General features: G+C 38.6%; 1 protein-coding gene across 1 annotated transcript in view; it reads left to right on the forward strand.

The window, feature by feature from the left end:
- DNAH8 (dynein axonemal heavy chain 8) overlaps positions 1-19,144 on the forward strand; it is a 325,600-nt gene that overhangs the window by 174,695 nt on the left and 131,761 nt on the right. Inside the window, exons 58-65 of the mRNA XM_061398067.1 lie at positions 2,420-2,583; positions 4,286-4,478; positions 5,854-5,976; positions 7,701-7,831; positions 10,995-11,148; positions 13,072-13,236; positions 14,900-15,126; positions 17,698-17,816. Coding sequence (XP_061254051.1) covers positions 2,420-2,583; positions 4,286-4,478; positions 5,854-5,976; positions 7,701-7,831; positions 10,995-11,148; positions 13,072-13,236; positions 14,900-15,126; positions 17,698-17,816 — 1,276 coding nt within the window. The remainder of the gene's footprint in view (positions 1-2,419; positions 2,584-4,285; positions 4,479-5,853; positions 5,977-7,700; positions 7,832-10,994; positions 11,149-13,071; positions 13,237-14,899; positions 15,127-17,697; positions 17,817-19,144) is intronic.

The raw sequence follows: 19,144 nt of genomic DNA on the forward strand, positions 1-19,144 counted from the left end.
GACAAAAATTAAAAGAAAATGTTGAAAGATGAGGTAAGAAGCAGATTAATAAATAAGAAAGAATAAGGTAAGAAAGGACTTCATTTAATTCTCCCTAATGGTTGCTTAAGTTGCCAACAGCTGCCGTCATAACTGCAGTCTTTTACAGGAAAGAAAAAAAGTAATGTTCACATAGCCTTATCCCTTTATTTGTGCATATTTGTAATATAAGTGCCTGCTTTACATTTTGGTGAGTAGTATGAACATTTTAGCTTGGAATGGAACTGAAAGCAAAGAGGGAAAGTGAAAGGTGATTGCTAATATATCATTTCTCTTTATTCTATCTTCATTTGCTACCTGCTGTTTTTAACTTGCACTGTGAATTAGCCTGTAGAAATTACTCTGTAAACTCAATAGGGTACTTTTTCAATATAGAAAGGGCATATTCCATGAATAAGTGCTAAAGAAAGCATTTACTTTCCTGAATTACTCTTATGGAAAGTTTGCTTTATATTTCCAGAGTTCTCATTGTTTCACTTACAAAATGATGCTGGTGGTATCAATTACAATCTTTACACTTGGGCAGCCATACTTCCCACACCTAATGCCTCAAGTTTATCCTTTAACTGGTACCTCTGTGTATAAGAATGTAGAAGGTGTCATATTATAGCTTTGCCTATTTGGATTTAGAAGTGGGTAGAAATAATAAGTAACTTAGTGTTCAAACAAACAAGCAAAACCCACAAAAACTACTAAGTATTTATAGCTGCATATCATACTTGCCTGCCAATTCTATTGTGGATATAGAGATATATGAAAGCATATTGACTGAGTTTGGATCCATAAGTGAAATCTAGATTATGATAAACAAATGTATTTGTGGAAATCCAAATGCACTCAGGACCTTAATCAAAGCAACCTATAAAAGATGGTTTTTCTTGACTTTAGACATGAACTTTCATTATTCTTACCAAATGACCACCAGCTCACAATCAGTTTTTTTGTTATGACATATTTCCATTTTGACGTAGGATCACAACAAACTATGGAAAATTCTTAAAGAGATGGGAATACCAGACCACTTATCTTCCTCCTAAGAAACCTGTATGCAGGTCAAGAAGCAACAGTTAGAACTGGACATGGAATAACAAACTGGTTCAAAACTGGGAAAGGAGTAAAGGCTATGTATTGCCACCCTGCTTATTTAACTTATATGCAGAGTACATCATGAGAAACACTGGGCTGGAGGAAGCACAAGCTGGAATCAAGATTGCTGGGAGAAATATCAATAACCTCAGATATGCAGATGATGCCACCCTTATGGCAAAAAGCAAAGAGGAACTAAACAGCCTCTTGATGAAGGTAAAAGAGGAGAGTGAAAAAGCTCATTTAAAACTCACCGTGAAAAAACTAAGATCATGGCATCCAGTCCCATCACTTCATGACAAATAGATGGAAAACAGTGGAAACAGTGGCAGACTTTATTTTCTTGGGCTCCAAAATTGCTGTAGTTGGTGACTGCAGCCATGAAATTAAAAGACGCTTGCTCCTCGGAAGAAAAGCTATGACAAACCTAGTCAGCGTATTAAAAAGCAGAGACATCACTTTGCCAACAAAGGTCCTTATAGTCAAAGCTATGGTTTTTCCAGTAGTCGTTTATGGGTGTGAGAGTTGAACCATAAAGAAGGCTGAGCACCAAAGAATTGATGCCTTTTAACTGTAGTGCTAAAGAAGACTCTTGAGAGTCCATTGTTCAGCAAGGTGATCAAACCAGTCAATCCTAAAGGAAATCAATCCAGAATATTCATTGAAAGGACTGACACTGAAGCTGAAGCTCCAATACTTAGGCCACCTGATGTGAAGAGCCGACTCACTGGAAAAGACCCTGATGCTGGAAAAGACCGAGGGCAAGAGGAAAAGGAGGCAACAGAGGATGAGATGGTTGGATGGCATCATTGACTCAGTGAGTCTAAGCAAACTCCAGGAAATGGTGAGGGACAGGGAAGCCTAGCATGCTGCAGTGCATGGGGTCACAGAGTCGAACACGACTGAGCGACTGAACAACAGTAACAACAATTTCTATAGACACACTAATAAGGTTAATAATGATTAGGAATGCTTATACTTACAATTCACAGTTTTTAAAAACTCAAGGAACAATGGCTTGGTCAAAGTCAACTCATGGGGCTAGAACAAGAGTTAGAATCTGCATATAGTGCATTATCTTGAGTCCATCCTATTCAAAGCGTTATGGTCTTTTATATTTTGGTTTATTTATGATGTGTTTATTCCATAAATGCTGTAACAAAAATATAAACTTAATTTATTTGCCCAGTCTCTTTTATATAAAATCGGAACTTTGAAATAAAATCATTCTAAAAGATTTTTGGTTTTATCTTGAATTGAAATTGAAGAGTGTTTCTTTTTCTCTCAACTCTAGGTGAAGATGCTGCCTACTCCTTCTAAATTTCATTACATTTTCAATCTGCGAGATCTTTCCAGAATTTGGCAAGGCATGTTAACCATAAAAGCCGACGAGTGTGCTTCAGTTCATGTTCTTCTGTCACTTTTCAAACATGAGTGCAACAGAGTAATTGCTGACAGGTGTGTATTGCAGTGCTTGAGTTTAAATGTAATATATAAGCAGTTTATACTACTAGATTAACTCCTGCATTATCTACTCAAATAAGTAGAATATTTTCTTAAATTGCTCTGAGGCTTATGACACATGGATGTCATTTCCTACCTGCTGGTCACCTTGAAAAACCACTCCACCAATTTCCTTGAGTATCATTTCAATAAGACATTTTAAAAATATGCTCACATTATCGGCACATTGACAACATTCAGAGGCAAATTTTGGTTATGTATAGTTTCTAAAAAAACTTGAAAGAGCTTGTAGTGAGAGCTCTGTTCATGGTGACATTTGGTACATAAACTAAGTCATCTTTCTGAGGCTCCGTTCGCTTGTCTATAAAACATGACGGTGATGCTGGTCTTGTTGTTTAGTCACTAGGTCACAGCTGACTCTTTTGCAACCCCATGGACTGTAGCCCATCCGGTTCCTCTGTCCATGGGATTTCCCAGACAAGAATACTAGAGTGGGTTGCCATTTCCTTCTCCAGGGGATCTTCCTGAGCCAAGGAATTGAACCTGTGTCTCCTGCATTGGCAGGTGGATTCTTTACCGCTGAGCCACCAGAGAAACCCAGTGCTGTTCTTACAAAGCTGTAAAGGACCTACTACAATGTCTCACACAAAGTGGCCTCTGTCAAATATTAGTCCCACTCCTTCCTCCCTTCCCACTCTGATGTTATAAGTGTGAAAAGAACCTTCATACACTGGGTGTGCACAGACCCAGAAAGAGGTTGCTCATCCACTACTGGCTGTCAAATTCTCCTCTTCTGTCGCAAGTTTCAGGGATCTTGGGCCTCACCCAAGGGACTTACCTGTTTTGTTAAAGAAAAATATCAATCACACTTGTTAAAACAATAAGACACTCATCCTTTATTCAAGACTATTGTGATAGATGTAGGGACTATACAGTGAGGTTTTGCAGTAGGGCTGAGAAATGGGCTCAACTCTGAATACAAGCAGGGAAAAGTGAGAATTTATAATGGGGGAACAAAATGGGGGAGTTTGGATGGGAAATTACTAAGAGGAAATAAGGGGGTTATGGGAGGATTCTGCCTAAACTCGGAGAAGGCAACGGCAACCCACTCCAGTAGTCTTGCCTGGACAATCCCATGGACGGAGGAGCCTGGTAGGCTGCAGTCCATGGGGTCGCAAAGAGTCAGACACGACTGAGCGTCTTCACTTTCACTTTTCACTTTCATGCATTGGAGAAGGAAATGGCAACCCACTCCAGTGTTCTTGCCTGGAGAATCCCAGGGACGGGGGAGCCTAGTGGGCTGTCGTCTATAGGGTCGGACACGACTGAAGCAACTTTGCAGCAGCAGCTGCCTAAACTGATCTAACGGGATTCTTGCTAAAAACGGGTGATGCAAAGAAGGACGTGAGAGTTCAAAATTTCGGGCCTGGTTGGGAAGAGGATTCAGAGGAGCTTGAGTCTGGCCACAGAGAGACACAGTCAGTATTTTCTGTAAGTGACACTGTCAGGGTTATAACTCTCTTGGATGGAGTTCGGTCTGCCTCTGGTCAGAAGGCTGAACATACTGTTTCTGTGTTTTGAGGTAATGGATGTACAGGGTGAGGGCTGAGAAGATGTGGAGAGAGATTAAAACCATGTTCAGTTAGAACAGATGCCTTCCTAGTTTGCATTTCTTACTCCTGTATTTTTCTTTTAGATTTATAACGCCTGATGATGAGCAGTGGTTTAATACACAACTTGTTCGTTCAGTTGAAGAAAATGTTAGCCCAGATGTGGGGTCATATATTCTTCCTGAGCCATACTTTGTAGATTTTCTCCGTGAGATGCCTGAGCCAACTGGAGATGAACCTGAAGACACGGCATTTGAAGTGCCCAAAGTCTACGAATTGGTATTTTCAGGCTTTTTCGATCACTCATCTAGCTAGATATTTCTCCCTGCACTGGAGTCCCCCTTTGGAGTTATCATAACTTCTACAATAGTTCTATGTTTCATGTCATCATACACCAAGTGAAATGTTTATTTCAAAGAAATTTAGCAGCCGTCCCATTAAAGTCAGCTATAAGACAAGTATGTGTGCAGTTATCTCGATTACTTAATATTGTTTTGAAAGTTCTAGGCAGTGCAACAAAATGACAAGAAGAAAATAGATGTAATTATCAAAAGCAAAAGTGTTAGGTACTGACAGATATGATTATCTCTTAATATAATCCAAGAGATTTTTAAAAATCAGTTCCAACTACTAAGAGTTCAGTTATATGACTAAGTGTGATATAAATCTATAACTGAATAAATATCCTCTATATTAGCCAATGGGCCAAATCCAGCCTACTGCCTCTTTTTGTCAGATTTGTGAGCTAAGAAGGGTTTTGCATTTTTAAATGGGTAGACAAAAAATCAAAGAACAATAATATTGTGTGACACATGAAAATTACACAGAATTCAAATTTCATTGTTCACAAGTAAAGCTGTATTGGAACACAACCAAGCCCATTTGTTTATATATTGTCTATGACTGCTTTTGTACTACAAAAGTGGAGTTGAATGACCATATGGGCCACAAAGTCTAAAATATTTACTATCTTGCCCTTTATAGAAAAAGGATTGCCATCTCTTGCCAATAATCCCAAGATAGGAAATACAACATAAAAGTATTTCATTCAGTTAGCAATAAATATGTAAAACATCTAGAAATAAATGTGATAAAACTTTACTTGGTTAAATGGCAACACATTGTTTTCCATAAGTTAACGTATAGATTTAATGACGCTTGAAGCAAGACTCCAAAGAGATTTTTTTTAAACAGGGTCACATAGAGTAATTTTGAAATGCATGTTGGTCAAAGAATTAAATGGGGAGCAACCATTTGCAAAAGAAATAAGTGAATATTGATTTCAGAATAATTTGACTACATACATAATGTAAAATTTCTATATATTTTTAAAGCTCCATAAGCACTGTTAAGAAGCAAATAAAAACTGAGAAATACATTTGTTATATTACAGCCTTAATTAACATGGACAGTAGTTGGTGCTGGGATTCCTAAAGGAAAAGGTTAAGAATAATTTCATATTGGAAACCAACCAGTTAGGTTTCAGGATCTGAAAATGGAAATAACTAAAAGTCAATTCATTCATGACAAATTTTTGGAAATCCATTAGGTTTAACTTTTTTTTTTTTTAAGAATTACTTGTGAATATGTTTGCAATTATAGCATTCCAGAATTTTGGATCTTAAATATTATTTTTCTCTCTCCCCACTCTTAGGTACCATCCTTTGAATTTCTGTCTGAAAAACTCCAGTTTTACCAGAGACAGTTCAATGAAATCATTAGAGGAACATCTCTTGATCTGGTGTTTTTTAAAGATGCGATGACTCATCTTATTAAGGTTCTCACTATTGATTGTTTACTGATATAAATAGATAATGTAAAAGCTTAGTGAATTTCACAGATAAACTTTTTTAGAGAATACATATATAGTATCTGATAGTTAATAGAAGAGAATCTATAGGTAAAGTCGGTTCACTCTCTAACAAAACAAAGGCTTAATCAGGAACCCCTTATTTGAATCCATCTACATGACAGCAAATGTTTTTCAAGGGCAAACTGATGGGTTTTGTATTCGACTCGCTGAGTCAAAGAGTTTTACCTTTTTAGCCAGTAAGGTGGAGAACTTTATGAAAAAAATATTCTCTCAAACTATGTTTTGGTGTAATGGAAATCCCGTTGCCCATGGAGGAAAAGTTGATGTGTTTAAAAATGTCGATTTCATGATTGACTTACAGACTATGGGGAAAAGGAAAATGTGGGTATACAGGACTGATAAAAATAGGAACCAACTGGAGGCATCACCTAAAAGAAGTATGGCTTGGATCCAGGTGTGAAAGGCTGCAGGAAGGAGTTGTTTGACTATGTAATTTATAGATATAAAAAGAGTTTCTCCAACAAATTGGAGTAGGAAGGTTTCATAAAGAGGAGGCAGTTAACTCTGTATTTATCATAGAATCGTCTTCTGCAAAATTGGTGAATTTACATTCATCTATTCAACAATTAATAATTATTATTTTAAAAGATGTTTACTTATTTATTTAGGCCATGTTGGCTCTTAGTTGTGGCACGTGGGCTCTTTCATCATGGCACATGGACTCCTGGTTGTGGTGCATGGGCTTAGTGGTTCTGAGGCATGTGGGACCTTAGTTTCCAGACCAGGGGCTGAACCTGAATTCCTTGCATTGCAAGGCAGATTCCCAACCACTAGACCACCAGGGAATCCAACAAATAATTACTGAGTACCCACAGTGGCTTGGTCTTAGGGGCCTGGTACCCTGTTCTAGGTGCAAAGCCACATAAGCGATTAACGTATTTAAAATATAATAGTAGATTTGACACATATCAAGGTGTCTGCCCCCTGTAAAACTTGGATTTAAAAAAATTCTTTGCTGTGGTGATAAATGAATTTAACGGTCCATCTAGATTTTCTTCTAATCAGTGGTATTAATGTAAAAGACAGCTTTTAAGCAATGTCTCCAACTGACCCGCATAAGATTCAAACCACAGCTTGGGCCTTATCCTCTCTGTGAGGAAATCTCCTTAGAAAAGCAACACAAAGCTAAAGGCTGTTTCCCTAAGTTTTTTCTACAGGTGTTTCCATGCCTCCATTGTAAATAGAATTTTGATACTTTTAAAAAATTTTCACTGGCAGAGATATGGTAGAGGTAGCATTTGCTGTAGAGCTACGTAGCACTTGGTTTCTGCTAAGTCAGTGTGTTAGACTGATGATAATAAGCAAACAGTTCTAAACTGCTCCCTGCAGATTGGGAAGAGCAGTTCCATTACCCGTTGAGTCTGAAAATAATAAAATTACACACACAGAGAGAAAATCATTTTAAAATAGGAGAGAGGAAAGCCAATTTGCACTCTTTTTCATGATGTAAATATAGATGGGCAATGAAAGAACTGGAATTGAATAAATCAATATGAACCCTTGTACATTAAATGAGAAAGTCTAATGTAGTCTCAAAGCATGTGGTCAAACCTTGGACCCATTTATTGCAAGCAGCTGTAAACAGCTGAATTCTATTTTCAAATATATACTATTTTATTTCAAAACAGATTTCACGAATAATCCGAACATCATGTGGAAATGCGTTGCTTGTGGGTGTCGGTGGGTCAGGAAAACAAAGTCTTTCAAGATTGGCCTCTTTTATAGCTGGATATCAAATATTCCAGATAACATTAACCAGGTAAGATAAAATGAAACACGCCAATATGTTTTTTTCTCTATTGTTGATTTCACTGGAGTGAAATGTTTGCTTAAAAAAATTACATATATAATTATGACTGATTTGCGTCGTTGTATGTGAAGAAAGCTGAATGCCGAAGAATTGATGCTTTTGGACTGTGGTGTTGGAGAAGACTCTTGAGAGTCCCTTAGACTGCAAGGAGATCCAACCAGTCCATTCTGAAGGAGATCAGCCCTGGGATTTCTTTGGAAGTAATGATGCTAAAGCTGAAATTCCAGTACTTTGGCCACCTCACGCGAAGAGTTGACTCATTGGAAAAGACACCGATGCTGGGAGGGATTGGGGGCAGGAGGAAAAGGGGACGACAGAGGATGAGATGGCTGGATGGCATCACCGACTCGATGGACTTGAGTTTGAGTGAACTCCGGGAGTTGGTGATGGACAGGGAGGCCTAGTGTGCTGCGATTCATGGGGTCGCAAAGAGTTGGACACGACTGAGCGACTGAACTGAACTGAACTGAACTGATGGCAGAAAGCAACACAACATTATAAAGCAATTATCCTCCAACTAAAAAACGAAATAAAAAAAAATTACAATAGGATTTATCTGCAGGTTCAGTGGTTAAGACTCCATGTTTCTACTGCTGGGGGCAACAGTTTGATCCCTGGTCAGGAAACTGAGATCCTGCATGCTGCTGGGCATAGCCAAATAAACAAAAATAAAAAAGATTACAATATATTGTATTTCTTTTTCAAGTAAACGTTTTTATTTCAGGGTAATATACATTAAAAAAAATGTTCACAAATCATGGGTGTCAAAAAGTAAGTACACCTATGTAGTTAGGTCACAGATAAAGAAATAAAACATCACTAGCACCCAGAAGTACACCTTGGGTCTTGTCCCAGTCACTACCCTCCTAAGGGGAAGAATATTCTAACTTCTAAGCCCATTGCTTTACTTGGCCTATTTTTCAGCTTTATGTCAGTCAAATCGTATGGGGTTTCCTCTTTAATGCCGTTTTTGTTGCTTGCGTGGTGTTTGTGAGTCACCCATGAGGCTGCGTGCAGCAGTAGTTTATTCTTTTTTATTGCTGTGGAGCCTCCCATTTTATCACATATTGCCACAGTTTGCTTGTCCATCATACTGTTGATAAACGTTTGCGGGGTTTTCGTTTTGCAAATACAGCTGTTACGAATATTCCTGCACATGTCTGAGTATACTCCTCGAGATAGAAGTGGTGGGTATAACAATGCAGGGGGAGTGAGGAGAAGAGGCCAGGCAGAGGAGGAAATCTGATGTGGTTTCCAGAAACCCGAAGGCAGAGAATTAGCCTAAAAACGAGATTAAAGCCTGAAGAGTGGTGACTAACCTTTGAGTGGATCAGATGGGGGCAGAAGCCACATTGCTTTAAGGAAGCGAAGAAGCAAATATAAACAAATTTTAAAACTCCTCAAGAGGCTTAGCTATGAAAGAAAGCAGTGAGAGGGATCTGGACCTACAGAGGGTGTGCTGTGACCATGTCTATATATTGTAAAAGCAATGCCTAACAGTCTGCTTAATTTAAAAAAATGAGCAAAACGGCTTTGTGACTTCCTTGAGTGGTCAGTGAGAGGGTTGCTCTAACACCGGGCACTTCTGAGTAAGGATGCGGACTATGTCGCTCTCACAAGTGCAGCTGCTTCTCAGCAAACCAACTTACCCGTTTCCCTTTTTAATGAGTTCTCCCCCTTGGCAATTATTTTGAGGGGATATATCGTCTCTTCTTGATAGTATTCCTTTTGCTGAGATCTACAAGATTAACTATAATTCCACCCAGAAGGGCTTCATTTCCTCTCCTAATTTAAAAATAAGCTATGACATCTCTTATTTGCAGAATCTAAAAAGAAATTATACAGATGAACTTATTTACAAAACAGACTCACAGACTTACTAGAGAATGAACTTACGGTTGCCAGGGGGAAGAATGGGAGGAAGGGATAGTTAGGGAGTTTGGGATGAATATGTACACATTGCTATGATTAAAATGGATAACCAACAAGGACCTACTGTATAGCATAGGGAACTCTGCTCAATGCTATGTGGCAGCCTGGAAGAGAGGGGAGTTTGGGGGAGAATGGATACATGTATATGTATGTGTGAGTCCCTTTGCTGTCCACCTGAAACTGTCACGGTGTTGTTAATTGGCTATACTCCAATACAAAATTAAAAGGTTAAAAAAATAAAAGTAAGCTATTATACGTTTAAGTGTAGTTAAGGTACATCATCTCAAATGCCCATAACAACCTTTACAAATTTGTAATTATCTTCATTTTGCAGATGAGGAAACAAGCTGTAAAACATGAAGGAACTTTTATAAAACTTCAGGGCAGGGATTTGAACTCTGGTCTTCCTGAATTTAATGTCAGTAGTCTTTCCATTAGACCCTATGAATTACACAGAACTCCCTATTACTTGCACAGTGAAACCTCCTTCAAATAAGGACTTCTTTATAATCCCTTTCATTGGCATCTACCCACGAGGATTTACATGCCACACTTAGGAAAACGTCTGCTTTGCTTTTACACATCATGTCACTTCTGGTAGCACATGCGTTTAGTAGGAAACAGGGTAAACGAGAAAAACAGAGACCAGGCTCATCTCTTTTCAGAATCTGTGACCATATAATTATAACATTTCTATTATTTATATCACATTGCATAATGCATCTCTGAATCTAGTCGCTCAGTGAGATGTGAAAATTACCATTATATGTAATTTATCACTACTTTTATTTATAATTTATCTATACCTTCTTACCAATATAAGCTCATCCAAATATCTGATTAGTTTTAAATATTACATATATATTCACTTGGGCAAAAAACATCTGTTGGCTGAGGACTGTTGGATTGTAGGGAATAAAAGTTCTTTTCCTTGTTCCCAATTATTCTGTCTGAGTCACTTTTGGTAAATTCCCCACTAAGTTCTCAAGCTAAATAAAACCTATTTATTTAGAGTGGTAATGTACAGCTGTTTAGCTCTGTGTTTTCTAGCAGGCACTATTAACTTAGAATCTATCGGAGCAGGTGCGGATTACGCTCTAATTATCATGGATTGTATTGTGTTTTGAGATAAATGATGACTATATTTTCATTTAAAGCTTTCTGCTCCTTCTCTTCTTAGGTCTTATAATGTGAGTAATCTCACAGATGATTTAAAAGGCTTGTACAAGGTTGCTGGTGCTGATGGCAAAGGCATCACTTTTATCTTTACTGACAACGAAATAAAAGATGAGGCATTTCTAGAATATCTCAACAACCTGCTATCTTCAGGGGAGGTATGTCTCCAAAGTAGAGACAGAAGTTATATTTTAAAAATGTAAATCTGAATAGAGAAAGCAGCAGTCTTTCAGAAGTGAGGTATTTAGGGACTTCCCTGGTGGCCCAGTGGCTAAGCCTCTGAGCTCCCAACGCAGGGCGCCCTGGATCAATCCCTGGTCAGGGAAGCAGATACCACATGCTGCAACTAGGGTTTGCATGCTGCAGCAAAAATCCCGGATGGCTGCAACTAAGACCTGGCACAGCCAAATAAGTAAATAATAATTATTAAAAAAAGAAGTGAAGTGAAGCCATTTGGCACACGTTTTTCGTTTTAGAAATGATTAACACGTGAGGTTCAATAGACTTTTTGAAGTTTCTGTGAAATTAATGCTGCTTACCTCCAGATATTTTATATGCTTTCTTCCATTTTAAGTGTGGTTCCTTATTTGTCTCTTAAGTCTTTAGCTTAATCCTGTAATTTATTTTAGGAAAAGCAAAGTTTATCTATCTATGTATCATTTATCTATCTAAATATCAGGTGTATAGAATGGTTGAAAAAGTTACACTAACTGTAAATAGATGTGTATGTCACCACTGAGTGCCAAAGAATTGATGCTTTTGAACTGTGGTGTTGGAGAAGACTCTTGAGAGTCCCTTGGACTGCAAGGAGATCCAACCAAGCCATCTTACAGGAGATCAGTCCTGAGTGTTCATTGGAAGGACTGATGCTGAAGCTGAAGCTCCAATACTTTGGCCACCTGATGTGAAGAACTGACTCATTGGAAAAGACCTTGATACTGGAAAAGATTGAAGGCAGGAGGAGAAGGGGACAACAGATGATGAGATGGTTGGATGGCATCACCAACTCAATGGACATGAGTTTGAGTAAACTCTAGGAGTTGGTGATGGACAAGGAGGCCTGGCATGCTGCAGTCCATTGGGTCGCAAAGAGTCCATGGACATGACTGAGTGAGTGAACTGAACTGAATGCCACCACTGCTGACACCATTTTTATCATCACTTCTTTGACCACCCACATGCTTGGTACTTTATTAGAAGGATACACAGGACTCAGCATATAGTTGAGCTTATGACTAAGATTTATTGCAGCAGCACAGTAAGGATTTTCAGCTGGATCAGTAAAGAAAAAGACACAGCAGGGGAGTCTGGGGAAATCCATATACATGCTTCCTATTAATACGTTCTCACTAAAGGGTCCATACAGAATGTGTTTTTGGTGTGAAGTGAAAGTGAAGAAACGTGAAGTGAAGTGCAGAAACACATGTGCTCTTTCTGTTCAAGGAAGCTCATTTGAGACTCAGAATTCAAGATTTTCTTAGGGGCTGGTCATGTAGTTGTTCTCTGCCTAGCCGCAACTGCCAAAATTCCAGACTCCCAGAAGGAAAGCAGATGTTCACCATATATCCCAATGTTTTTATAAATAGTAGCTACAGTGGAACAGCCTTATCGATTAGTAACGGAGCCTTCCTTCCAAAAGCCTAATTCTCAGATGCCAGGCGAAGGCCAGCCCTGCGAGCACACCTTGCGTGTGCACTCTCCCCTTCACAGTGACGTGTCTGGGTGCTTACTGATGCATGCTCTAGTTAACTATTTTGGAACCACAGTTGAGACTGACTGTGAATCAGAACAGAAGGCATCGCTGGACATTTAAGTGGTGATTGGAATGGTAAACAAGATGGCTTTTTGGTAATAGCTATTTGAGCAAAAGGAAACTTAATTTGCTCCTGATTAAGCTGCTAAATAAAAAGTTGCGCTCTTGGAATTTCTGGCAAACTAGGGATTTGACTGTAGAGATGCAGGAAAAAATATGAAAAGAAATGACATGCAGTGGTAGGGGTGGGGGGAAACCAGACTTTGGCAGTGCGTTGGCTGTGGGGAACTCTCGAGATACTGAACCTTTTCTTGCCTATTCCTCAAAGATCTCCAATTTGTTTGCACGGGACGAGATGGATGAAATCACCCAAGGGCTGATATCGGTCATGAAAAGGGAGCTCCCTCGCCATCCTCCCACCTTTGATAATCTGTATGAGTACTTCATTTCACGATCAAGGAAGAACTTGCACGTTGTTCTCTGCTTTTCTCCAGTGAGTTTTTACTTTAGTTATTTCTACGTAGGAGGAGTTACTTCCTTGAATGTACTTAGTTCACCTTCTCTGATGAGATGATTTGCTCAGAAATGAACACTTGTTACTTCTTGACTACCACCAATCTCCACTGACCAAAATCATACTAAAGAGTGAAAATTGAGTGTACTCATTAGCAATTATTGCATACCCTACAACTTTGATTACCTAGAGACAGAAATTATTTGATTTTAAGGGATTTGGTGATATAGTCTTGTCTAGCTTTAGCTCCAATGTAGTCATACCATCTAGAATGTCCCTGATGTAGGTTTGAATGTCTCTCACTCACTGTGCTATCCAGTATTATAACCATTAGCCATGTGTGGCCATTTGATTTTTGATCAGTTAAAATTAAGTAAAAATGAAAATCCAATTTCTCAGTCCCACTAGCTTCATTTCAAATATTCAATAGCTGCATGTGGCTAGGGATTACTATGGAAAGCACACATATAGATCCTTTCCATCATCATAGAAAATTCTATTGGGCAGTTCTGCTCTTGGGGGTGGGGGAGGTGGCTCACTAACTTATAGGGCATCTTGCTTAATTTTTAGGTAGTCTAATAGCCAGAAAGGTCTTCTTTACAAACAGTGGAATTTTGTCTCTGACTCTTCCTCTGTGATTTTGTTTGTCGTGTGAAGTGAATCCAATCCCTCTCCTTTACTCAGCTCTTCAGATATTTGGAGAAAGTTTCTGCAGACTCCTTAAGTCATTTCTTTTTTAGACCAAACACCTCCCATTCCTTCTGCAGATCTCACTTGCCTTGGTTCCAGGCCTTTCACTGTCCTGGTCATCTCTCTCTGTAGAAATGTGCTTTGTCAGTTTCCTTTTTTTTCTATCCATTTTTCCTTTATTGGAACAGATCTTTAATGTCAGATTGTTTAAAATTTTCTTTAAAATTTTAAGTATCAAATTTAGTTGTTTTTTTTTCTTGCCTAAGAATCCCTCTTGAGCCTCCCACCCGCCTCCTGTCCCGCCCATCTGGGCCGTCACAGCGCGCCGGGCTGGGCTCCCTGCATTGTGCAGCAGCTTCCCCTGGTGGTCTCTCTTTTACATGGTAGTGAATACATGTCACTGCTACTTTCTCGATTCGTCCTACTCTCCCTTCTCTCACTGTGTCCACAAGTCCGTTCTCTATGTCTGCATCTCTGTTTCTTCCTTGTAAAGAGGTTCATCAGTACTGTTTATCTAGGTTCTTATATATGTGTTACTATACAATATTTGTTTTTCTCTTTCTGACTTACTTCACTCTGTATAACAGGCTGTAGATTCATCTACTTCACTACAACTGACTCAAATCCATTCCTTTTTATGACTGAGTAATATTCCATTGTGTGTTTGTAGCACATGGGCAAAGAAGATGTCAGTGTCTTCTTACATGGGAGCTCCTAGAATTGAGCAGAATGAGTCTTAGGGAAGGAGGGAATGTGGAACTATTACCTCCTTGCACCTGGACACTTCATTTACATATTCATGCAGTCTAAGAAGATTTCTAAAATAATGTGTTGTGTCAGGCTATTGGCTCAGAATATAAAAAGGTCTCTCTGCCTGACTTATCATCCCGCTGTGTTTTTTGAATATATAATTTTTAAAATGTATAATGCTTTTTGACACTTCTGTCGCTAGGTTGGTGAGAAGTTCCGTGCCCGCTCTTTGAAATTTCCGGGCTTGATCTCGGGCTGCACCATGGACTGGTTCAGTCGCTGGCCTAGGGAGGCGCTGGTCGCCGTGGCCTCCTACTTTGTCTCAGGCTATAGTATTGTCTGCTCTAGCGACACCAAAAGACAAGTCGTAGAAACAATGGGCCTCTTTCACGACATGGTTTCAGAGAGCTGTGAAAGTTATTTCCAAAGGTAAGTGATGGTGCGTGAGCGTGACAGCTACCGAAACACAAGGTTCACTCCAAAGACGAATAAAATGTAACATCCAGTAACACACTCGTCACAGTGATTGAGCTCAAAATCCCAGCTGCTCTTAGATTTTTCCCTCGCTTTGATTTTCTAGTGATTATGTATTAAAATGATGACAAATAATTGAGATTTTAAAATTAACTAGTGTCCATACTTTTAATTACCCCTTTCCCTCTGGGCTTCAAAGTAACAGATACTTAATGAATTATTTTATTTCACTTGCTTAATTAATTTTTTGGAAATGACTTAAAATAATTCATTATAAACTCTTTAAAATTTGTTTCTTATTCAAGTTCATTATTTATTTGGTTAAAGAAGTCCACTGTCCTAAAGCTTCATTATTGCCTTATGCTAAGGGATCATTAATATGCATCACTTAATCTTGTCTGTGTTTTCATGACAAATAATTATGAAACTGAAGTTTAATTGACAGTAGAAGAGTCCAGTCCCTAAAAGCAGAAATGGCGTTCATGATGTGAAAGCTGGTGTTGACAGTTCAAGAATACAGCAGTTTTTTCCGAAGTGTGATAGTCACTGGTATGATTGCTATAAATAAAGGTGGGCCAACATGGTTTCTATAACAGAGCACTTCTTCCTTAGGGTTCATGGATGAGCTTCAGGGGGTGCAGTACCTCCCAGAAAGCCTATTTTTCTTCATGTAGAGTCTTCAGTTCAGTTGCTCAGTTGTGTCCAACTCTTTGTGACCCCGTGGATGCACACCAGGTCTCCCTGTCCATCACCAACTCCTGGAGCTTACTCAAACTCATGTCCATTGAGTCAGTGATGCTATGCAACCATCTCATCCTCTGTCATCCCCTTCTCCTCCTGCCTTCAATCTTTCCCAGCATCAGGGTCTTTTCTAAGGAGTCAGTTCTTTGCATCAGGTGGCCAAAGTATTGGAGCTTCAACTTCAGCATCAGTCCTTCCAATGAGTATTCAGGACTGATTTCCTTTAAGATTGACTGGTTGGATCTCCTTGCAGTCCAAGGGACTCTCAAGAGTTTTCTTCAACCCCACAGTTCAAAAGCATCAGTTCTTCAGCACTCAGCTTTCATTATAGTCCAACTCTCACATCCATACATGACTACTGAAAGAACCATAGCTTTGAGTAAATGGACCTTTGTCATCAAAGTAATGTCTCTGTTTTTTAATATGCTGTCTAGGCTGGTCATAGCTTTTCTTCCAAGGAGCAAGCATCTTTTAATTTCATGGCTGCAGTCACCATCTGCAGTGATTTTGGAGCTCAAGAAAATAAAGTCTGTCACTGTTTCCACTGTTTCCCCATCTATTTGCCATGAAGTAATGGGACCAGATGGAGAGTCTGGGTCGCACTTAATTGATTTTCCAAGGGGTAGGGGATCCTATCTCACAAAAACTTGTTTATCCTGTGTCATTTTCTTTACTTAAAACTGTACATGGACCATCCTCTTAAATAGTTATAGATAATCTCCCAGATTCTCTTGGTAAATCTGTGTATATTAATTCTCTTTGTTGGGAAGATTTTCTTTCTGCTTAACTTGCACTCCACCTCTACTGCTGTCAACTTGTGAAGAGAAGTTTTTACTTTTGTGCAGCTACAAAAAACCATGTCTTTAGTTTTGAAAATTTGGTGTATTTTTCAAAGTTTTCAATATCCTCTTATTGTAGAAGTTTATTCTGAATGCATTATATATGCATAATATGGGATTTCCCTGGGAGTCCAGTGGTTAAGATTTTGCCGTCCAACGTAGGAGGTGCTGGTTCGATCTCTGATCGGGTAGCTAATAAAAATCCCACATGCCTTGCAGCCAAAAACAGAAGCAGAGTTGTAACAAATTCAATAAAAGGCTTTAAAAATGGCCTGCATAAAAAAAGATATGTAAAAGATATTTATATAATGTTTTACTAATAGTCACATATATGCCAGAGTCCTTTAAAATGCTTTTTAATGTTCAGAACTCCAAAAGTAAAATTTTAATATAAAATAAACGTACTGTAATATAAAAATATGAATTTTTAGTATGTGAAGATCTCTTCTTTGACTTTAGTTTCTCCTGTATAAAAATTTTTCCTTTTACTTGTTTCTATTGTTAAATATAATTATTATACTGAAACCGTAGTGATTTGGATGTTTGAATCAAGTGTGCCTTGATTTCAAGGATAATCCAGAAATTCAGGGGAGAGATTGGCTTTCACCGTTGTAAGCCCACTCATCTCATCTGGGTTTCTAGTGGGGAAGAGGTGTGTAGCAAATATCTGGCGAATGAAAACAGATCTCGGCACAAATTCATTTCAACCACTTATCCCTAATATTTGTATAGAACATTAAAGTTTACAAAGTGTGTTTACGTATGCTGTTTTATTTTTTGATCTTCACAAAATCCTAGGAGGTGTAGGACAGTGATTCTTTTCTCAGTTTTCCAGAAGAGGAAACAGAAGCCCAGAATGGGGATAAGGGTCAAGTCAAAGAATCAGTTAGAGATACAGTATTCCTGCTGCCTCACGGGAAGGTCTTTTTTTCTGTTCTACTCTTAGATACCGCCGAAGAGCGCACGTGACTCCCAAATCTTACCTCTCATTTATAAATGGTTATAAAAACATTTACACTGAAAAGGTGAAATACATTAATGAGCAAGCTGAACGTATGAATATTGGTAAGTGGAACAGAATCTGATCTTTTAGGGCTTGTCTGAAAGAGATCCCAATATTTTGTTTGGTGGACATTGTTGTTTGAAAATGAAATACTTATTTTTCATATTGAAATATTGATTTATAATCAATATTGAAATATTGCTGATAGTAGATTATTTTGAGGGATATCTTTATGGGTCTTTTGACCTGTCAAGAAAGTCTGGGCAGAAAAAATGTAAACAGAGGTGGCCTGTTTTTCTTCTGGAACCATTTCTTCCGGCACTTTCAGCTTTGGGTCCGTCCTGTTGGGTAGTGAGTCACCGTGGTTGTTGAGCTGCTGCTTACAGATGGGGAAAAGCCAGCTCCTGGGTACTGACCACAGTTTCAATTTATGGTTTCATTGCCATTTCCCTCAATTTGTGTAAACTTTGCCGTGTTACTGCTTCTCAGATTTCTAACAAAGGAAAAAACAAAACAGAAACAAAAGCAAAAAAATGAAAACAAAAAGAGACTTTACGTGAGCAGTGGTTTTCTAAGTGTCCAGTATATGTAGTGTAAGTAGGAAAAGTGTAAGTGGGAACAGATTTTATGTCCAGAAAGCATTTGGCCCAGATAATCCTGAAATGCCTTAGTTCTGTATTTTCACTTCTGTACAGAATGTGGTCACAAAGCATAAAGGCCTGTGAAGCTACAGTGATGATCGGTGCCCTGTGAGAGAAACGTCCTTCTGTTGGCTTTCTCGTGGCTTTCCGCAGCTTTTTTATATGATGCTCTAGAATCGGTGGTGTGCTGAAGCTACCTGCACTGGCTCATGAGAACTGATGGTTAAATTAGGAATGTGATGATCTGGTTGATAACCACAGCCTTCATTAAAAATTAATAAACTTACAATTAAATTAATTATGTTAATGAGGGCAATCAATACTCAAAACTCATTACTTCTTAGTTATTTTTACTTTATTATTATTAATGTTCTTGGGGAACATTATTATTTCTATTCTATCTATGTGGCAGAAATATTATATAATGGTGTGTTGCTGAGAACCAGGCAAGGTGGGATTATCTACACGGCAGACACTGGAACCATCCAAATGAATGCCCTCACTCCAGACCCAGAATCTAAATGCTTACCAACACACCTCTATCTAGCGACTAGTGAGATTTTCAGTTAACCAGTTATTTTTGTCTAGAGCACTGAGAGTCTCAGAAACAGTTGCAGAAGTTTTAGCAGTTATTTTCACTGTTATAGGAGAGAACCACAAAAAATGTTAATATATTATGTCTCATTTGCCGTCTCAGTTGCAGTGTGATTCAAAGGCAAAAAATGATAGTTACAAACTGTTTGCAAAGC

The sequence above is a fragment of the Bos javanicus genome, chromosome 23, assembly GCF_032452875.1.
Source record: "Bos javanicus breed banteng chromosome 23, ARS-OSU_banteng_1.0, whole genome shotgun sequence".
Taxonomy (NCBI): domain Eukaryota; kingdom Metazoa; phylum Chordata; class Mammalia; order Artiodactyla; family Bovidae; genus Bos; species Bos javanicus.